This window comes from Achroia grisella, unplaced genomic scaffold (assembly GCF_030625045.1).
Source record: "Achroia grisella isolate CSIRO2021 unplaced genomic scaffold, CSIRO_AGI_Agris_v1 utg856, whole genome shotgun sequence".
NCBI lineage: Eukaryota > Metazoa > Arthropoda > Insecta > Lepidoptera > Pyralidae > Achroia > Achroia grisella.
The window spans coordinates 3,589,730-3,613,964 of NW_026713045.1; the positions used below are offsets into that span (position 1 = coordinate 3,589,730).

The following is a 24,235-nucleotide window of genomic DNA, read 5'->3' on the forward strand; positions in this document are numbered from 1 at the left end:
GTTTAGTCGTGAACAGACAATAATCATATGGACAGTCAAAATTTCATATTTGTATTAATATAGAAATTTATTAAATTCTCTAAACTCAACATTCATAATCTGAGACAAGCTAAGTTTCATACATCACTACAAGTTTTTCGGCCAGAACAATTGCCCCAAAACTTAACATTTTGCAATATGTGTTTTAGTGAAAATATTCTAGAATTCTCTTTAAAATGATCTTGTATTATATAAACATTATTGTATCCTCTATCGTACATAATTTTAAAGCGTAATTACATTGTCAACATCGGACCCCTCTTTTCAATTCAGTTCATTTACATAACATATTCTAGGACACAACACGCGAGCGCGTAAACAAAGTAAATACATTCATTTTATGCTTATTCATAAATCACTTTTTTGTTTACATGGGCATTATTTGAATATCAATTGAAAATATATATATTTTTTTTACTCTAGATATATTATTATTTACTCCCTTTAAATATTTCTAACCTCGGTAAGTTTTAAAATCCCTAAAAACCTAATAATCTATATTATAGCAGATTCGTAATGGGTGAAATGTCTCTTACCTACCTACCTTGATCTAAATCTCTATTTGCAACAATAGCACAAAGAAACGGCTGAATGAACTAGATATTAGATTATTTAACTAGTATTTAAATTTAGTTAAAACCTAATTTTTTAAACGTCAATAATAAATTGTGTAGTTATTTATCAAGACAAAAGATATAATTTTCTTTAAATAGGACTTTCGCCAAAATTCACACTACTCCATTTAGTAGGTATATCATCGCTGTGTACTTTAAGATTTCTAATATAATTGCTGTTGTAACTCACTTATCAATATTGTAAACGTCCTACACCTAAAACGTCTCGGTCTTAGACAGGGGTTCTTATATAACAACGTCTAGAAAGTAAACTCTTGTAGGCTAAGCATTAGGAGAAAAGATTTCCCAAAAATATCCAAGATAAGAACGGAAAGGCATTTCTTTCCGTGGGTCGGGTTAGCCAGAGAAAAGCCGCGCGAAATACCTATCTAATTTGAAACTAAGCGATAGGCTCTAACTCCTCTGCAATAATACTTAATTAGATAGCAACTCTAATAACCCCTTTCCCGTTAATTACAAAACCTATCAAATTGCGCTGAGAAGTTTCTATTATTCTACGAGCGTAGGCATCTACGGACCTCCAACAGGGCTGTAACTTATCTAAGGTCAGAGCTAGGATTAAACGTACATCATTAATTACAATATCATTGGTACGAAACAAACCGAGAACCCGATCAATTTGTCCAAAGGGTTTTCCCAAAGCGCTACGATAGTTACGAGTTACGACCCTACGTTTTACAATACTCGTCCGAGCACCGACTCGTTTGATTTCAATTCAGTATATCGCGAGCTTTCGTAGGCATTATTCGTGTCCGCGTACGGAACGATTCGGTAGCGTGTTTACGTTCGCTGCCATTGAACCTTTTAATCCAATTAAAAATGGCCAGTAATCCGGTAAAATGCTGATAATGGGATTATCTAGTGATTAATAATTAGAATGTGGTCAGTTTTCCACGTATAAAGTTACCAGTGGAAAATGTCGGTGGAGGATGTGACTTTGGAAAAATGGTGAAAGGTTGGAGCGCGCGATGTTTGCACGTTGGTTTATTGTGGTCAATCTTCTGGGTTTGCGGTATAAACAGCCTTATAGGTACGTACTTAATTTAGATTAAATAATATTTGCAGTAGTTGTGTAAGTTATGTAATACGAATTGTAGCCCTTTGAAACCGCGCCACCCTTGTTTGTTCGTAAAGACTACACGTACTTACTCTATTTTTTTTATGGATAATAATGGAATGGTGTACCTAACTGCACTAACGGTTTCCGCTGTCGAGGCCGCAGTGGAGGATGATGCGAAGAATATGAGGTCAGGTCAGTTAGCCCATCGTGACAAATTTTCTAGGAATTTATCATGCTGGTTTTCAGGGAGAACCGCGCGGAGGACAACCTAGGTGTATTGTTAGCAATGGGGTTGTTAGTCCAATTATTAATAATCTCCTTCCCTTTGTACTTACTTACGAATGGTTCTGCAGGTGGAAATCTGCGGCTTTTAGTAGTAGCACAGAGAACATAATATTACTTAGTAGTAGGTATATACTGATGAAATGAAGTACGAAAGAATAAGAATGAATTCAGCTCACTTTATTTCTTGTAGCTGTTTCATTTGCTTTTCTAGGAATTTACCAATGGATTAGCAACTAGGTATGTAGAGGTCGACAGAATAGAATACGTTGTCAACAATAGGTCTAATAGCACTCAGTGTTTCTCCACCAACTGTAGGGGGGGGAAATGGGATTGTTAGTAATGTGGACTGATGATCCTATTGCTAGCAATGTACCATGTCAGGTTGACCTCCACGCTATTCCCCCTGGAAACCATCGTGATAATCGTCCATCGTCAGTCTTGGTGAATTTGTCACGATGGGCTAACTGACCTGACCTCATGCTCATCCTATCATCCTCCACTGATACCCCGCCAGCTTAAACCGTTAGCGCAGGCGGGTGTACCATTCCATTATCATCCATAAAAAACCACCAACTGTAGGAGTTGCGTCGACATGTTTCTAAATAGGTGTAAATTGTTAAAGTGCGTAAAAACGTCAGATCTATAGATATCTGGAGTCGTCACAATTTATTGATGTCACGTTGGAAAACATAGGATGTGCATTGTGAAGTGTGCGTGTTGCATAACGGTTAACGTGTTTATTGCATTTTACTAACAATTTGTATCTACACCTCTATCACCCCTTTACGGAATAGGCGTGTTTGTTTGTATAACCTGAGTACCGAAATTTCATTTGAGTCTATTGTTATTTACACTCGTCTTATTAAGGGTGTAACTGTAATAGTGCTGGCTCATTTGATTTTATGGGTCATATAGGTACCTATATGTACATATAGGCTGTAGGATATACGTTATAAAGAATATATACTCGTTGTCATTATCGAAGATCAGATGAGGGCAGCCTTCTCTGTTATCTGATAATGACAACGTTTGTATGTGTTATATAATATTCAAGTTTGTAAATTGCATATTTCTTTGCGGATATTCCGTAAAATGTAACTTAGGCCATTAATTAGTATGTGTTTATGTATGTTTCATTTATCATTATAGCGAGAACACTATGACCAATGAAATAAGAATTTCATACAGTATATAATTTTTAAATTTTAAATTGCTTATATTTTATTTGAAGAATATCTAGTCTATGGCTAAAAATCTGTTAGAAATACTTGATTTATATCATATTATGTATTTATTCAATGTGCATCGTGTGAGAGTCGAACCGCGACCATCGGAAGTAAGGCGGTGTGCTAAACAGCTGGACCACCACAACCCTCAATTACTTAATTATAGTTACCATTATATTTTATTATACGTAAAACTCCCTATAAAGAAACCATGAAATGTATACATGGAAGCTAATTAATGGAAAGCAATGGTATAATGTAGAGTAACACTAAATATTGATTCATGCTATCTAAAAGAAATTATGATTGCAGTGAAAAAATACTAAAAATTTCGTACAAACTTGTACGACAATAATAAGGAGATCGTATCTACTAAGTCTCTTAGACTCGCATATCGCAGAGGCAACCTAACATACTATTAAACCTCTGAAAATAAAGTTATATTTTGAATAGATCTAGATTCTACAGATTAAAAAAAAATCTAACTTATGATTATTATTCCCAGTTCAACTTGTCATCGTAAAATTCAATTATAAAACGGTGACGACATCTTTGATAAATCGCCACAACCCCCTAATTTCGTCCCTACGCTATAATTTCGAACGAATATCTCTTGATTATTTCGTACAAAATTCTATGACATACTGCCATTAAGCCGTGCCGCGAAGGGATTTTTTTTATATCGCATGAATACATACAATTTGGTATTGGTACAATCGATAGTATAATGTTGAACTAGGGAGATGGCTATTGTGTGAGCTCAATGCATCTACTTTACAGCATAGAATGTACGCCAGTCGAATAACAAGAACAGTAATAATAAGTAGACTATTTTTTGACAAATCACAACATCATCCAGTTTCAAACTTTAGCTTAGTTCTAAATATACATTATTCTAGTAAATATATAGATAAATACAAATTAAGCAATAATTTTAACATGTAGGACATTTTCGTTTATGCAAGTAATTTTTTTGTATTAATATTTTTCTCTACCGTATAAACGTAAATACTTTTTATTTGTATTCAGCAGGAATTCAATCCGCGATCATCGGAAAGTAAGACAGTGGAGTAAACTGCTAGACCCTAATGAATAATATCAAAATTCGTGCGTGGTTTAGAAGGAATCGAAAAAATAGACGAAAACTTTAACTTCATACAACATATTTATAGATTCAGTATCTTTTGAGTATAGTTAAAAAGGGGCTAAATAAAAAATATATTAAATTAAAACCTTTGACAAACAATATGAACAAACAAATTTTGTTAATAATCACACGCCGTAGTAATATTGCATACAGCCATGACGCGCTCGTCATGCTACTGCGGCTGCGCGCCGTGCAATAGTGTGCATCTGTGGCGTATTACGTTTGCGCGGGAAAATAAAAATGACTACAAAATGACTTCTTCAGCAGACATACTAATTTTCTTGTGCTCCTAATTCTTAATTGTTTTTTTACTAATGTTTATACTTGTTTAAGTCTGTTATTTCTCATTTATTTTACTATCTATATATACAACAAACCGAGTATAAATACTGCCCCTACTAACATACCTAACACCTTTACAAATATTTAGTAGGCATATCGATGGGATTTTGTATTCCCGATTCTCACCACTTCCATTTTTATCTATGGTCATAGTCATTCACAAAGCACTTCGAACAAACGATTGCCTTTAAATCGTCTACTACAAAATGTTATTAATCATCAGCTTCGTAAAGGGCACTAAGGTGATGTTACACACCTTAACCTAACGTCGATGGGGGCGTTACATGTTGGGGCTAAATGATTAATAGCATGCGTTTGTACTCGAATGTTATCGTTTCCTAATTGTGGGATGTTACATTAGTAACTTTTATATTGTTACACTTTTGATAGTCTCTGGAACTATCACGTGCTGCCTATCCCAATATTAGAGCATGGAATCTAGATTATTAGTAAGTAATAATAGCCCCAGTCAATTTAGACAGCACATTTCATCAAGCTAATAAGTTTGTTTGTCTTGTAATACATACAACCACGGATACAAATATTTATATTTTTTATAAATACATACATAATATGCATTGAAAATATTTAGATAAATGAATCATACTCATACAAATGTTTGTAGTTGTGTGGAATCGAACCCGCGATCATCGTAAGTAAGGCGGTGTGTTAAATCGCTAACCACCAACGCCGTTGTTAAAATTTTTTAAGTATTACTTTTCGGTACATATTCTGTATGCTCTTTCTAGTTCATATAAAACTTTTCTATCTGAATTCATACCGTGTAGGTGTGTGGAGATATTGGGTTCGTAAATAAAGATACATTCGATCTTTTACTGGATTTAGTTTTATTTTTATCAGACATATTGGAAACATGTACTATGTCGTATCATGTACCATGTTGCTGTCATAATAGGAATACATTTAGAGAATATAAAAAAGTTATAGTTGCATATAAGAAACTAAATTAGAGTTCCTTTGATGACAATGATTGAATGCTAATCTCACCAGGGATCTTTCGAGGACCCTTGGTAAACGATAAGAACATGCCGCTAAGCCCATCATGGTGAATTATAGAATTATATATCAGCAAATAATATTGCCATGGAGTTAATATCAATTACCAAAAATCCTCATCTGTACTAATTAGCATTCATTAATATAAATTAAATAAATTTTTAATCAAAATATTTCTCTTTAATCTCATATTAACTACCTTCATTAAAGAGTATTTATTTGAAAAAATATTTAATTATGGATTTTGATCTCCAGAAGATTATATATTTGTTTAATGGCTGTATCCGGCGCTAACAGTATACGCTGGCGGATAATGGAGAATGGCAGGATGAGGATAAAGTCAGGTCAGTTAGCTCATCATGTCGAATTAACAACGGTAGTTTCCAGGGGAGATGACATGGACCTGCTGGACAAGTATCCTAGATTGTTAGTAATGGGACCTATAATACATATTTTGTGGATGATAATGGAATTGTACATCGTCCTGAGCTAACGGTTTACGCTGGCGGGGCATCAGTGGATGATAAGATGAATATGAGTTCAGGTCAGTTAGCCCATTGTGGCACTTTCGCCAGGAGTTTTTCACAACCGTTTCCGTGGAAGCCTCATGGAAACTGTCGTCGTCAATTTGGCATAGTACAATGCTACCAATGGGGTTATTAGTCCACATTTCTAACATCCCCTGCCGTCTATAATTTTATTAAAATTATGCAAGTAAAATTTGAAAGTTTAGCAATTATCTCCGTTTACCCCTCACATCACCCCGGGGTCTGGGGACGTCAGGTAAGGGTACAAATCCATATTAAATATTTACATCAGTGACTTCAGTGAATCGGTGAAAGGGTTGCTTAAGCCCGTGTAAAAGGTCCGATTCTATTGGGCACTAAAAGCGTCCATATTTAATGGAGCAAACGATAAAAATATTAAGTAATTTAATATTTATTTATATAACTTTAATGCACACAATACAATAGGTTTTTCTTCTACCAGGAAATCATAAGATGTGAAGGTATTTCTACTTTTGTTCTTAAAGCTGTATGTATACATGGCGGACTTAAAGCACAATGACATTTTCTAACAATCAATGGTTGCGCTGAACGTTAAGACACAAAGACAAGCAAGCAGTCTTTCGTCTTTATAATTTTACTTGCTGACCCGGCCACGCGTTGTTGTAGCTAAGGTTAAATAGTATTCCGACTATAAATTGAGATGTAAGCTATCCTATCTTTCAAGTTGGATCAAATTGCACACAATGTGCAAATCAAATTTGTAATCAGTTGAGTAGTTTAGGAGTCCATCGCCAACAAACATCGTGACACGTAATCATTAGTACATAGTATAAAATAAAGTCGCGGTCGCTGTTTGTCCTATGTATGCTTAAATCTTTGAACCAGTAATAACAATTAAACGAAAGTGTATATATGTATATGTGTCAAATAACTACATGTTAGTGTGTGTATTGTAATTTTTATTGATTTAATGATTTCTTATGGATATTTAAAAAAAAATATTAGTTTTGTGTACTCTTCATTACATAGAATAAAATAAAGTCTCTGTCGCTGTGTTGTCCGTATGCTTAAATCTTTAAAACTATGTAACGGATTTTAAAGAGGTTATTTTTAACAGATAGAGTGATTCAAGAGGAAGGTTTATATATGTATATAATACATGTACACCCGGGCCAAGCCGGGCTGTTTTTATATATAAAGACTATATAACATGTAAAGATAAAGGTATTAAATACATAGTAGACTTAAATATAGTTAAATATTAATACCTATATATTTGTGTCATTGTATATGTTTATCTCTGTGTGTCCACCCATCCAAATAATATTCACTTGCTTAACGCTATTGTTCGAGACCAGAGTCGCCAAACAACGAATGCAACTCAGCTGAGTTTCAAAGATTTAATATAAATTTCTGCAAAGTACATTTTTGATCGGAGGTGAAAAATAACGAATCTAAATGGATCTTTCGTGTCCCATTCATTTTCAACGATTCAGTAAATATAACTAAAAACTCTAGGGAATAGCTAAGCGAAATGCAAGAGTCAAGTGATTTTTTTAGAACTTTTATTTTCGGACTATGAACTACTTGTAAACTAATACTAGGCATTCACATGGCTTTTCTCATAAAAAATAATTATTTTATTGCACTAACGAAAATATTGTACTATATTATAACTTCAATATGTTACAATGGCGTTAGAGAAATAAATGTAATAGATTTAAGTTAAATATACACATTTGCAAGAGTCATGTAAGCGATTCCTTTTTAGGCATAAAAAAATTAAAACAGTAATTCCACATAAATCAAAGATTATTTAAATTTTTAATTAATATATAGTTATGAATTCAATAAGCTCAAAAATTCTCATGAAAATCGAAAATATATATATATACATCTGTCTATTCCTTTGCGAACATATTGCGTAAAATTCACACAACCAAAAAAAAATTATATCAATTTACTTTTTATTTCAACTCTTAGGAGTCTGTTCAAAAATGGACATCGTTGATATATAATATGACGTCTCATTACTGTTTACATCTTATATGTATTCTAAATCCATCTATATTAATATACCTAATAAAAAATAACTATACACAACCAATACATCGCCATTTAGGCCTTGACTAATCAAAACAATTGATGGACATACTTGAATGCATATTTGTAGATATATTATATACATATTTGAATATGTAGATCTATACATAGAGAAATATCCAGACTCAATACCAACACTTGTTATATGCAAGGAACGAACCCGCGACATCAAGTATGATGTAGACTAAACCGCCAGACCTTCGGGTTCGTCAAATCGTCACAGCTTCGTGAAAACTTAATAATGTAACAGAGAGTCACGTTCCCATTTGTAATAATACTAAGGGTAGACTTCGATTTATTGACGCCATTAGAATGAATATTTAATGTAGAATTGGAGGGTTCACCTGCGAATCCCACAGGCCACATTAAATGAGGAAATGTCCTATAGACACCACTGGTGTAGGTTAGAAACGCATTTGTGCAATTACACTTAATTTCAATAAAAATGTTATTTGTGATAATGTGAAACATTTAGGTGTTAAGAGAGACAATAAGATCTATTTACCAACAGAAATGATAAGATCTAATAGAAAGTAAAGAAAAGACATACATATTTGAAAATATAAAGATAACAGGTAGGACAATAAGTTGGGATACTAGATGTTTAATTTGATGTGAATGATTTGATTATTAACTTTTGATTGGAATAAACTAATCAATAAATTTTAAGTAATATATAATGTATTAGTGAAAACTAAATCGGTTACTTAGATTTCCGCGTAGAGAAACACACATTTCTATCTAAGATATATTCTTTAGGGTTTCTATTACATTGATGTACATTGCCACTAAAAAATGTGTAGTTCATGCTCTTGAGCTTCATAAAATAGAGAGTCATATTTAAATAGGAAAATAAATAATTCAGCAGCAAAAGAGAAGAAATGAGTAGAAGGTGGCAGGAGCTCTAACTGAATAGAGAGTGATATTAAAATAAGAAATGTAACATTCAGCAGCAAAAGAGAAGTACAAGAGATGGCAACGATGAATCTATAAATAAAAATAGAATAAATTAACGAATTTTAAAATATATGCTCGCCTAAATGGTAACAATAGAATGACTAAACAATTTCTATGGTTGATTACTTTTGGTTTTTAAATGTAAACAGTGAATTTGTATTTAGGTTAATTTGTTGTGCTTGTACAGCTGCATAGCTGCTGGTCGCAATGTCGTTGTAGTGTTTGTTAATTCTGGTTCTGTTAATATTTAGTATTTATAGTGTTAGCTTCCTAATACTGCCTTACGTTTGAATGTTGTAGATATGCTATGCTTGTTTCCTTTTATTGTATAAATAATTATATTGTATTTCACTTTTTTACAAATCATTTTCATATTAGAACAGAAGTTTGTTTGTCGCAGTGAAAACACGTTACTTTCGCTTTATAGAAAATCACGCTTTTTTCACTTTACACTAGGAGATTATTAAGAGAGTAATTTTTTTTATGTTTGATCTATATATATTATGATCTATGGCATAAACATAGTGCATATCGTGGGGTGGTTAATTAAAATTGTAAGAATAATAATATGGTGATAAGTACATAAGTGTCCGCAATATCACAGAGCTAAAACGTGAATTGATCTTGCGGAATTGAATTTCGCAATTGTCGCAAACTAGCCGTGCCTGCAGTTTCACCCTCAGGAAATTTATAATCTATTATATTTGTAATTGTTATTTTGATGTATTAGCTATATTACCGTAAAGTTTTATCAAAATCCGTTTAGTAGTTTTTTCGAAAAAGAGTAATAAACGTCCATCTATAAATCTATACTCACAAACTTCCGCGTTTATAATATTAGTAAGATGTTTAAATATGATAGGCATTGATATATGCTACACAGCTAATTTACAAGTGATTTCGTGTGATTATACATATACGGTAGGGGTACGTTATCAATGACTTATATTTATGGAATATTATTACAACATGACATACTAATATCACAATTAATAAAGGCGTATCTTGCGATTGTTGTGGTCTAAGGAAACATTGTTTATCGTATCCCGATTATCTGATTTCAAACGATCTTTAGTTATCTCTGATTTCTCTCTGTGCTAGTTGTGTGTTCACACATTTCAATCCAAAAATGTTACAATTGTAGTTAAGACCATTGTTACTACAATTACTTATATAAAAGAGTAACTCGCAAGTTTCTTTCTCGTTATTCTTGTGATGTCGTGATGAGATCGCTTTCGGAATGAGAGGTAAATTGTAAAAATTTTATGTTCAATAATACTTAATTTTTAGTTTATAAAGAATTTTCTATCCAATTCTATTCTGAGAATATCTGTGGCTTGCTTTTGGCACGGTTCTGCATACAACTATGTAAAAACTCACCTGGCCTCCAATTTTAGTTTAAGTAAAAATGTGTTTTTTTACTTAAATATTTTAGTTATTAATAATTACAGGTTCGATTCTCGCTCGAGTTAATTTAGGAAATGCTCAACTATCACCTTAGTTATCTAACTCTAAATTAAATAATATTATATTATTAACGAATCTTGTGGGTCCATTAACCAAAAATAAAGCTCGGGCACATGCTTACCCTGCGGCATCTACGCCCTTGTCTGACTTGAGTTACGTGGGGTAGCGTCCCCATTTCTAGGCAGTTGTACACTGAATTGATTTTCACAGCATCCCCTTTACGGATTTGACAATTGAAAGCGGTACTTTGCGTTGACGTGTATTGTCTTTGTCTCGATGAGGTTTTCAAAAACAGAAAAGTGCTTTCCTTATATTTTTTTCATTTTTTATTCGTTCACATTATTACTTATATGAATGTTTTTTAATATTAGGCTTATGAATTTACAAATTTATGCTAGTTCCAACATCATTCATAAATATTTTTAAATAAATGAAATAAAAAAAATATTATTCTGTGTTGTGAAAATAAAAAATCATTATCAATTTTATTCAGACAGACAAACTGACAAAGACAACTAAATATTAAATTATATCATTTTTTTATTCATCTGTAATAGTCACCATAGATATTTTTATCATTTTCACGAAAGAGATAGTAGGTACTTAGATATAGATAATTGTATTATACAATATGTGTATGTAAGAAATTCATTCTTAATTGAAAGTCACAGCCTAAGACTTTCTGAACTATAGTTTATAACAATTAGTTGGACAAAATAAACATTTGACTACCCCACAAGATGTATCCATAAATTCGGTAGCCCTTCCAATGCCGGGAAAGCTGTTGGTCGCACCTCACATCATTAATTAATCCAAATTACACTTTAATCCTCCTATTTAACGTTTTATTTCCTTCGATAGAGAGGCCTTGTTAATTTTGCGATTTACCAAGATTAGGCCAATTTTCATTGACCTGCCCAACATGTTACGTATCCCGCAAATACATGCAGTTTATCTACTTTTGCGAGAGGTGGAGGAGATCAATAAACACTGGTCAGTTTCGTCAAACATCGTTGTTTTGGGCGGTTGCTATGACGACGCTTGATCCAAATTGGAAATACGGTGGGGTGTTTGGGTTTAAAGACAGAGACGCATACAGGAGTAAGTGTGAATGGAGTGAGATAGAAAATGGGGGTGAATAATGCACTGCGCACTTGCTTCTATGCATGGTTAAATTGCATTAGCCTGCCTTTTGAACGAATGCTCCCAATCTGCTCGATTGATTCAGATCATCGGTCATGTATGCTCCTCTATAATACGCTGCGTTTACACAGATAACACTTTGTATTGTAAACTAGCTAAATCGTATGCTGGGTATTTGTAACAGCAAGAGTTTATATCTTTTATGTTTGTCAATCAATTGTAATAAAACACAATACAAGAAAAAAAAATTGATTAATCTTAATACATCTATAATGAAATCTGCACCCAAATTAGTTAAGCCCTTTCTGAGATTAGCAAAAACAAACAGAGAAACAGACAAAATTCTTATAATCGTGTTTGAGGTTCTCTTAAGTTGGTTAAGTGCACCAAAAGTTTTTCTAATATATATATATATATACTGGCGCTTACATTTTTTACCGGATATACCTAAAAAATGTAAGCTCCAGTTTTGCCGTTTGCCATGGTATTCGACGTCACACAGTTCGTCTGTCTTTACTATTATATATTGCAATGAATACAAAAGTTCAGAAATGATGGATGGGCATTGTAAAATAAAATATGAAAGCTCATGGCGTTATAAATGGAAAGTCAGAATTTAGAAAATATAAAATGTTGATCCGTCATCGTTTTAGATGAAATTAATGCTACAAAAGACTGGGCTATGTAAACAAATAAACAGATAGATACATACGCATGATGATATTATTTGTATTTCAAACCCCAAATTTAAACAGAGTCTCTGTTATATCTATTATGATGCTAGAAAACTGATAGACATCACTACATTTTTTTGTTAATATTGTATATAAAAGTTGCCAATATGTAAAAAAAATATAGTAGTCATAAAATTATCCTTATTAAGGGAACCTTTCAAATTGATTATTTTTTTCTGGATTTTGAACATTCTTTATTTTATTATAAAATTTGTACAATTTCAGAAAATTTATTTATTTACCTTTGATATTATTTAAATGATAAAATATTTGAAAATGGAATGCAGGATATATCTGATTTGTTATCTTTATACGCCTTTTATATTAGGAAAGGCTGCATTCTATTTTTAAAATGATGGAATATATGTATGTATGTACTGCTGTATTTTGAGTTAGCCCTAATCAAGTGATTTAAAAAAATATACGCGTATATTACGACGTATATTTTTTTAATAATATAATGTATATTTTAATAATAATGTAATGCTTACACAAAATACATATACAAATAAAAACCATTAAGAAGCAATTAAAACGCAACACCCGTGTTACATCAGGTGTACAAAATAAGCCTTCAAAAATATCCCGATATTGTGTTCCTTGCATAATTCAACAGGGCAGCATTCACTCACGAAACTCATTGTAAATGCATACGATATACATTTAGACGATTCCTTCATTTCAAAACGTTTGCCCCTTGCATTGTTGTGAGGATTACGTATTATATTATTAAAACGAACAAACGAAATGAAATAGAATACGAAAACGCTTTAAAGTCGGCAATATACCTACAACACAATCATCTAACATTTCAACTTTTCGACCAAGTTCAGATGTCTGTATATTATTCGATCGTTAGTTTATTCAGTGCAAAAGGATTGAAAAAATGTAATAATAAAATGGCAAAAATATTTGTTAACTTTTATCATCACTACATAGTATAAAATAAAGTCGCTGTCCCTGTGTGTGATTAAATCTTTAAAACTACGCAACGGATTTTTTTTAATAGATAGAGTGATTCAAGAGGAATGTTAATATATATTATACATGTACACTCGTTCGAAGCCGTGGCGAGTAGCAAGTACACAATAATAGTGAAATTGATAACCTTCTTTTTAGAATTGACTAACATAACTTCAGTGATTGAGTTTAACTGCTTCTTCAACATTACGTAACTGAAAAAAATAAAAAACCAATATTTTCTTTGTTTCAAACCCTAAATTGGAAATTACAGCTATTTCAATACTATTTCTTTTGTTTCAGAAATCGTAGAGGAGCAACAATGTCACGACTACAGATTCCGTTTGACGTGTCGCGATCTAGAAACGCACATTGCGATCCTGGAGGCGTGGTATACGTCTCTAGACGACTACTACGAGACAAACACCACTCAGGCCAGTTTAAAATTAAAAACTGAGAATGATTCCGAGTTGAATCGTGTCTATATTTATTCTAGTCCGAAACACAATGGCGTTTACGAGCCGACAAACCATTCCATATTTGAAAATGTTACGAATAGTTCATTCGAATTTAACGAATCGAATTCAGTGAACGATTCATTATCGAACGATTCAGATGTGACAGCTGATTTTGTGAATAATAGTGAGTGTGGTGCAGTGACGTTTGCTAGAAGCTACGGGAGTTGGCGAGAGGGTGATAAGAGACGGGTTGTTGTGGAGAGGAACTCATCAAGAAATTTGAGGGCGCCATTCAGTTACCGGTAAGTTTATAGTATCTATTACCTAACCCTCTAAGTACCTATTACAAATTTATAACTTTATACACAATTTTACTACTAACGACTAAAATGACTTGAACTATTACATGAACTAAAATTAATGAAATACTAACGACTTTTACGATTAATGTAGGCTGTCGCTGCTTTATAAATATATGTTTGTTATAAATGTGATGTGTTTTGTTTGTTAGTCTATTTGTAACCTTTACGACTAAACGTCTGAACAAATCTTAATAGAATTTTTGAGATAAATATAGAGATAAGTTATAAAGTTACATAGGCTATAAAAAACATATATTTGCGTCGGATATGTTATATCCTGACAATTTGTTATGATAGAGCATTAGTTTGGATGAACCAACATACCTTGCGAAGAGAACTCACGATACTATGTAGGTATATACATACAAAATATTGTAGAGTTTAAATAGCTATGACTTAAAAAATGTGTATATTTAACACTAATTATAAACAACACAAATTAGTTACTGCATCGCTGAAGTTCAGTCCTTCATGAAATGAGAAAATTATTCAGTTTCGTGAAGTACACAAAATTTACAGCGCATATGAGATATGGCTTTGAAATTACAGTGTACAAAGGCTCACATAACATTTTAGTTCCCAGGAATTGAAATCGTTTAATGCATCTGCAACTCAAAAATATCTCTGCATTTTATTATAGCTTGGTATGTTTATTCTGTAATTCAGATAAATAACGTATTCACATAATTGTCTGATAACTATGACTGATTCATTTTATTACTCAAGTAACTGTTCATTTATATATGTCAACTTAACTATTTCGCAGTTTATATTCACAGAAAATTCTTAAAAAATATAATTATGAACAATGTTTATTTAATAGAGCAACTTGCAAGATTCTCACTCGTTCTTCTTGTGATGAGTCTGCGTTCCGAATTAGTGATAATAAAAAAATTATGACTATTCAAAAATGCCTATATGAAGTTCATTTGAATAAAGATTATTTCTTTTCTATTCTATTCTAGACGGGATTTAGAATGGTTTGTTTATATAAACAAAAGTTGCGTGTGCCTCCAACCGTTATTATCAAATTATGGACTTAAATAATTTAACTGGAAAGGAATTATAGTTATATATAAAATTATAGGGTGTGTACGTTAGCTGTAATTTGGAAATGATCTCTTTGTTATGGGTAAGATGTATTTATATAAGAATTGTAATTATGATTCAAACAGAACACAATTTTGTATTCAACGGTTTCTACTTGTTTTTATTTAAATAGATAGAAATATATGTAATTAATAAGTTATTACTTATATTTCTATTGTTTGAATAATTATAATTATTATATAAATAATTTATTATAATAAATACATTAAAAAGAATTTACAAAAATATTTTAAATAAGTGTGTCAAATTAAAAAAAAAATGTAGATATGGATAATTGGGTTAGAAATACGTAACTGACAATAATATTTGATAAATAACTAATACATAACGATAAATAATGCAGGTCAATAAATTGCGTCACTATTAAAAGTTATCGCTTCCTTTATGAACATGAAAAATATTAATGTATGCACATTTTTACTTAATCTGTGCAGAAGGAATTTTGTGGAAACTAAACTTTGTTCACAGTGCAATTTTTGAATTAAATTACTGGCAACAGAGAAAATGGCGTGCATTCTTTTAAAAAATAAAAGAATATACCCCTGTGACAGCTAAACACAGATAAGGTTTAAAAAATATTACCTGACTGTCTTTTTTGCTAATTGCTAATGATTATTATTGGTAAATAACCAATAGGATTGCAGGCTATTTTCTACTCAATGTTATATGATATAACCAAACATTTAATACTAAAACCTATTTGTACGTGTATCTTCTTTAAATTCTTATTCTTGTGCCTAATTATAAATATCTTTTAGAGAAAAAATATGTCATCTGCACTTGCATACGTACACATTATTTTATTAAAATCTAATGCACCGAGAGTCGGAGGTTATCACGTATTGAGGCCGCGATAACCCAAGGTATTCTATTGTTTTAATTATTGATAATATCTATTTAATATGCACACTGAATTTTTATACCAGTTTCAAAGGTTAGACTATTATTATTTATATTTAAGTAGGTTATTGTATTTTTTTCAATTATTATGCATTTATTTATCTGTCTTATAAATAGAAGTTTTTGGCAAAAACACCAACATGCCAAGCCTGAAAAATAAAAAAAAGACAGAAGTTACTGTAACTATTTTATACTTATACTAGTGGGTTCTATTTTTAAAAATACGAGCACTCTAAATGTAATCCTGTTGTAAAAATGTATTAATGGTAGAACAGATTACAGTAGTCAGTAAGGTGACATAATATATAATATTATCTATCATATTTTGATTGTAGAATAGTGAATAAAATATTTATATATTACAGTAAAGTGTTGCCCAATGCATACTCATTGGATTATACTCATTATTTATTACCATTTATGCTTCGAAATTTTCATATAATTCCATAGTTATAATTTTCTTGTTACCAACTCGTAATTAAGACGCCGCCTTTCATTTCTACTGATATAATGAAATATACCTCAGTTCCAGTGTCACTCCGCCTGAGTAATAAATTAGTTTTATTAATGGTCTTCTAGGATTAGTGTAATTATATGTATATCGTTACGGTTCCTTTATATTAAGTAATGCTTTGATAATATTAATATCTTTTTGCTGTCAAAATCGAAACTTCCACGAAATCGTTCGATTGATACAACACATTTTCCGTATAAGTGACCGATGATGAATTAATATTGTCTGCATATTATTTCACTGTCATATTACCACGCATAGCTTACAAAAGTTAAGAAATTTAACCTTAGGTAGAAGACAAAGAAGAATAATCTAAAAATATGTATGATATCACACTAGGCTATGCCTGTATCGTGGAAGCCAAAGCAAGTCAAAGGTATACAAAGTCTTTCTCTATTATCTTTAAGTTTACGAACTAATGTTTTTTGTCGTTGTACCCACTGGCTAACCCTAATGAATAATGTTTTTGCTACATTATTCATTGCAACTCTTCTTCTATTGTTCGTAGCGTGGTGTTATAACATATAGCCTTCATCGGCAATTGGACTAACTAACAATAAAAGCATTTTCAAAATCGGTAAAGTAGATTCGGAGACGGAGACGGTCCCCTTTAACCTCAGAAAGTCACAAAATTTACCTCTTTGTAATATTAATACAAATACTTAAATATATGCAAGATACAACAAAGAAATAAATAAACATAATATAATATAATACGAAAATAGCTGAGCTGGTAAAGGTACACAGATAAATCAACGACCACAATATTAATCAATAACAAATTTCTTAAGATCTATATGTCTGATGAGACAAATATTTGTACCAATCATCATTACGTGCTCTCGTCGGCAAACAAACAAATGGGAGCAATCCCATTTGTGTATCCCTATTATGTTGCGTATAATGATTTATATCGAACTAGTTTTGAGAAATTCATTAAATTGTTTTCTTTTTTATTTATTAAAGGAATTTATATAATTTTTGTTAATTAACTGCATCTTTCGATGGCATATTTATTAAACGGAGGGAATGTTTGGATATTTATTTAATCAAAACAAACCTAAAATATATTTTTCTTGTAGGACATTTTAGTCACATGTGAACTTATTATTTTTTTAATTCGACTGAGTTAAAAAAAATATTACAAAAAATGTGTTAAAACTCGGACGAAACATGGTCTAAGGTCGGATTTCACCAATCGTAGCATAAACACGTTCAAGGAAACGGAGTTCAGCGTGAACTCGAAAAAAAGAACGACGTTGATCTCGTTTTGCTTTAAATGGAATTCACCAACATTATACAGATCGCGTTTACTAAAATGAAGTTTAGATTTCATTCGTTCACAGTGTTACACGCTAATAAAATAATATTTGATGTAATGGGTAATTTAAATAAAATAATTCTAAGAAATATTTGTAATTCAATCATGTGATAATTAGGATAAGTTTATTAATTTTTAATTTAATAAGTACCGTCGACTACAAAATATAAAACGACAACCTTTACCTATTAACTAGTAAAAAAATATTTTATTGAGGATTTTTTTTTACACTACTGGCAAATTTCTTTTTATTCCCGATATTGTATTGTCAAAAATTTATTTGATGACTGTTTGACAACTGACAGTTGCTTTAAATACGTTTAAAGAGTTAACTGTAGTAAATCAGACGTACAGAATTTATAAACGTGTTTAGCGAAATTTGTAGTGATGAAATGCAAAATGAAGCTTTGAACACGTTTAAACGTTTTAATGCCGTTCAGTTTGAACTAAACGTGATCAGTTTCTTTGGTGAAATCCGACCTAAATGATCGTGGTTTAAATCATTCCTAAAGTTAATACTTGAAATAAACCTAACATTGTTATGAATCCAGATCTAACAGAGAACTACTTAGTACTACAGTTAAATCGTTCATTATATATTCCGTACATATAATATAAAGAAATCAGTCACTCATTTCTGTTAGCGTACAATTGCGTTCCGTTTTACCAGAAAACTGAAATGATCAAAAATAATATTATTTGTATTTATCTTCATTATAACTATTTCATTAATCTATACATATAAATAAAACTGGTGTGTCAGTTTGTAATATTGAAATAACCGTTTTTTACTGCATGCATATGAATACGGTACGTACACCAAAATAACATTTTTTATGATTGTTTGTGTGTATGTTTTGTTTGTTTGTTTTTTATGTGTTATTACTATGGGTAAGATAGCAAGAACATTGAAATGAAATAAATTACTACAACTATGTAATATTATGTTATCTGTGCTACAACTATAAGATAAAAAAGGTTTTTGGGAGAAATTTAATTAAGCAAACAGCACAGAACTTCTTGGAATATCAAATCTGTAACAATTTTGCAGTGTTTAAACAGGTAGGTATGAATATTTTGTACGCTGCAAACTGAAACGCAAGTATCTGGAAATTTGCAGCTATGAGATGAAATATAAACAAAAGGATGGTGGGTTTATCTCTCTGTGTTTTCAATTTACACTACGGTGGTAAAATTCTTTTGTATTCATGTTTTAAAGACTTATTAGAATTATATATTTTTAAAATAAAAAGCTGTTTTGCACTGTAGACTCATAAAAATATTCAGATATTACTAAAAGTAGTAATCAGTTAATAGACTTAACATAAATAGTACAAAATTATACTAACTTCAATTATGAACACGGGAGTAAATGACCCGAGTAAAATGATCAGTCTTTTGTAAAGTTAAGAGTTGCAAAAGGTATCAGTCAAAAACTTTACAAAACAACCAAAATTAAAATCTCCTATTCGAAGTTGGTACATCTTCATGATAAATTGTAGAAATAGAAATATAATTAATCTTTATTGAAGTAAACTTAAATTACACTCTTTTGAATAGTCATATTTTTTGTATCTACCACTCACACTATCTCGGAACGTAGACTCATAAGAAAAAGTATGACTTGCGTGTTGCTCTATTAAATAAATATTTTAAGACAATACACATTAATAATGAGACAATTAACATAGAAATCACATTCATTCTTTGTGCGATCAGGTAATATTGTCAGCACTACAATTTTTTTTATCATACTTTTTTTCTGGATAAACATCATAATAAAGTGTTCTAGACAATATTTCAATAAATTTTCTGACAGATTAAACTGTGAACAGATTGTTATGTTACGTAACGTACTTATTGTGTTCCTTGTGTAGTTTGATGCGAAGCCGTGAATTGAATTGAACAGCGGTGGGGGATTGGCAAATGTCTATCAGCGGCTCGGTATTAGCTCGCACTTGATGAATGAACATCAGAAGATGTCTATAGCAGTTTATCAAACAATCTAATCTAGCCTATTATATTCGTTTGTACGTTGTCTGATTTAATTATATTGCTTTGTAAGTTGTATGGAAGAAAATTGTTCGGCATTTTAGTGATATAAAAAGAAAACAAAGAATATTAATAGTGTCAGGCAGTTTCTGAACTGCTATTGTTCTGTAGAAAGTTGTAAAAATAACCTATTATTGAGACAAAACCATTTGAAATGCTACCGAAGTTATGAAGTCGTAAATAAGTGCATTCTGTAGGCGTATATTTTTACATCGACGGAACAAGGGAACCGTGACATTAATATATGAACAATTCACACTCCTCATGACTAATAGTTACAAACAAATCGTTTTAAGACTTAAACATTTGTAGGTTTTGACTTTGAGTCATCAAACACAAAGTTCTATTTGTTGTCGTGTCTGTTCAAGTCTAAAATTAGCTGTACACTTAGAATTATTTGGACGGCATTTTGTTTGGTGTCTTTAGTCTTTACTTGACATTTAAAAAATATAATATTTTTTAAAATAATTTCTATAATTAAAATTGTGTAACAAAAATAAACCTAGAATAATAATATTATATATTAATAAAATCTCAGGACATTTCACACAACGCCATCTAGTCCTCTGTTAAGCAGAGCTTGTGTTGTGGGTGTACTAAACAACTGACATAAATACTTAAAAAATATTTGTATATATACATACTATAATACTCGTATACATAGAAGACAACCAGACCACAAAGCAATTCTACTCATGAATAGATATTGTGCCGTGCGAGAAATCACTCAACCCGAAACGATCGGAAGTAAGGTGGTGTGTTAAACCGCTAGATCACCGAGAACATCAGAATGAATGAAATTATGTTGAGTTGATTTAATTGAAACTGGAGATGTGCGTAGTCTCAAAAGCTACAGTGATAAGATCAGATACAAAGATATAGTGATGGAACTACTCTCAAATAGTCGGAGAAACACCAGGCAATGTCGATAATGGTCGTATCATCATTGTACATGTTGATTTACAGACACTAATGAGGGATCAAATATATCTACCGTCAGCTCGGAATGTACCTAGTTAAGTCCGAGAAGATTAATAAGAAACTCAGCGGTAACGCTTTTCGAATGAGAATAAGTACATAATTATAAAAGTACAAATACATGTTGCTATTAATTTCGGAGAATGTGACCTCCGGTATATATGGTTATATTTTTGTCAAAATAAAATAATTTAATCAACAACCGCAACCCGAACAGACCAGCCCAGTTCAGGACCAATCCGAAGCAAGCTGTAATTTAAAGGAAAAAATATTAAACTGAAGAAAGAAAAAAAAGAAACTTTTACTTCAGTTTAATACATTAATTACACATAACCTTTTTAATTTAGGTGATTTTTTTATTGAAATCTTTTCAAAATTACCAAGTTTCTAAGAAGAAATTTGTGCCTACCCTTTATTGTTGAGAAAGTATTGAACGAAAGTGAAAGAAACTTCAATGGTTGAGAGGGTTTTTCTTAGAAGTGGATTACAATGAGATCGAATATTGCTGAAGAACCTGTGATTAATTATTTATAGAAAGGCTTGGGGATGCATTGCGTTCCGTGTTTTGTGTCATAATGTATTTATTTTTTGATGGTTACGTAAAATTTCATTAAGAACTTTTTAACCTTAGTTTAACTGTTTAATTATGTATAAATAATAAACAGACAGATATATTTTCCTATATTTAATTTTAGTATGAATATGAATTTGTATCGTCTTTTGTTATTAACTAAATGAATTATTTTCTTTCTTTTCTGCACAAGATTCTCTCAAAATTTATTATTAGGCACATATTACATTACAGCCTAATAACTTTGTCTCCGTTAAACTCACAATGCACAATTGTTAGGCAAACAAACTATAACTGATGTTGTTAGAACAACAGCCCTTATTCGGACCTATCAAGTTATTAATGAAACATAACTGTTTTATGTTCGTTAAGTTCATTTGTACTATAATAATATCTATTGAATGCACTTGTTCTATTTTAATTGGCGTAATGAATCAGAGAAAGCCCTGAGTGGTTTAAAGCTTGCCGCTCTCATATTAAATATCTTTTGAGTTATTAATAGATCATTCATTATATGAGAGTAACTCATACAATTAATTGATTTAATCATTAAGAAGTATAAATTACGAAAAACAATTTATTCGTTTATAACATTTTATTGTACAGACACATTTAAAATAATAAGATACAACGATCTTAAGAAATAAGTTGTACAATGGCGGATTTATATAATAAAGGATTTCTTCCAGTAAACCTTTGAATGCCTGAAAGGAATTGTGAAGTGGAAATAGATATAGAAAATAAAATAAGTCTCAATCACAAACAAACAGCTGAGCGTTGCTTAATATTATAAATGGGAAAGTATGTCTATGTGCTCAATATTTTTATACGACTGAAAGCATTGAGCATGAACATACGTCTTTTATCTCAAAATGGAGTCGACAAAGTCGCAGGTGTTATAAGGTGATTTGTTCTGAGTGACTATCATCGCGGTGCTGAAATTTCCAAGTCTAGATAACTGTAATTTGAAACATTGATTTATTTTATAATGCAGACATCTGCTAACAAAGGATTTCAGAACATTTCTAGTTTACGGTACAATACGTCATAAGTTGCTAGTAATAGGTAGCTGCTACGTGAGGCTAGGAGAAAGTAAATGGATAATATAGTGATTATAGGGCAGATAACAACCGAGAAGCTTGTGAAGATAACAGGAAGCTTTTAGGACATATTGGCAGGTTACTTTAGTGGTATTGGCTTAACATGGACAACGGTCTAAATGCGAGGTTGAATGCGGAAAATGGTGTTAAATTTACACTTACATTTATGCTGGCTATAAAATCTTCAGCTAAATTTGTTACTCTTTTACAAGAAATAAAAAGGAAATTTACATTCCGCTATTTTATGATCGAACCATTATAAATTGTAATATTTTGAGAACTCTATTCGTTGGATTGAGGCACTTAATGTATTGCGATAGTTGAATGGTATTGAGAAATATTTTGTTAAGTACTTATCCAGTTATTATGGTTTTATGGATGTACGAGAACATTCCAAAGTGGTAGGTACGCAGAAGTGGTTATCTTTAAATCTGAGATCACTTACATATCTTGTGCTCTCGCAACAGTTTTTATTTTTATATCTATAAATTTTATGAAAAACACTTAGTAAAACCATTTCATTTTACTTGCAAAGAAAAATTATAAAAACTAAGTACCATTCTTTAGTTTCAACAAGAGGTTACTTTCTTAGATATGGGTCGATTCAAACGAGTTTGGTATGTCGTAATATCTTGGTTTATGTTTCCTCTGGCATTGATTGGTAAAATTGATTGGTTCCGTAGCTACAGAGCTAAATAGAGACAGATATGCAGCAATTTATTGATTTCATGAAGACATTATCTTGACTAGAAATTAGAGTCAGAATAGTGTTTACTTGTAAACGTGCACGGCCTCCACTCCATAACTTCTTTCGCTCCATATAGTTGATGATATCTCAGGAATTGTGTAATGATCGTGATTTAGAATAAGAGGTTTAATTGTTTTCCAAATAATATTGGATTTTAATTCATTAACAACGTAATTAAAGTGGTAAATATATCTATAAACTTTGGAAAAAATCTTTAGTTATTAAGTCCTGCCTTGCTAGTATATATATCTGTCATATTTATTGTACAATAACAATGGAAAGTAATTATTGAAGTAAATGAATTCGGTGCGAAATCATTCGCTGTAAATATGTAAATTTATTATTTAGGCTTTTCACTGAATCAGCACCTACCTTATAATATCAAACACATGTTAATTACGCATGTATAATTAATTTAATCTAAGAGCATCTTATTACCTTGAACCTTACCATGAAACTCATGAAGGTGCCGTCTCTATTGGGTAATTAATATACGG

At 31.3% G+C, this 24,235-nt stretch overlaps 1 protein-coding gene across 1 annotated transcript in view; it reads left to right on the forward strand.

The window, feature by feature from the left end:
- The first annotated feature begins 1,414 nt into the window (after positions 1-1,414).
- The window catches only part of LOC131852637 (uncharacterized), a 123,654-nt gene continuing 100,833 nt past the window's right edge, over positions 1,415-24,235 (forward strand). Inside the window, exons 1-2 of the mRNA XM_059203332.1 lie at positions 1,415-1,704; positions 13,928-14,384. Of these exons, the coding sequence (XP_059059315.1) occupies positions 1,620-1,704; positions 13,928-14,384 (542 nt within the window). The 5' untranslated portion in view covers positions 1,415-1,619. The remainder of the gene's footprint in view (positions 1,705-13,927; positions 14,385-24,235) is intronic.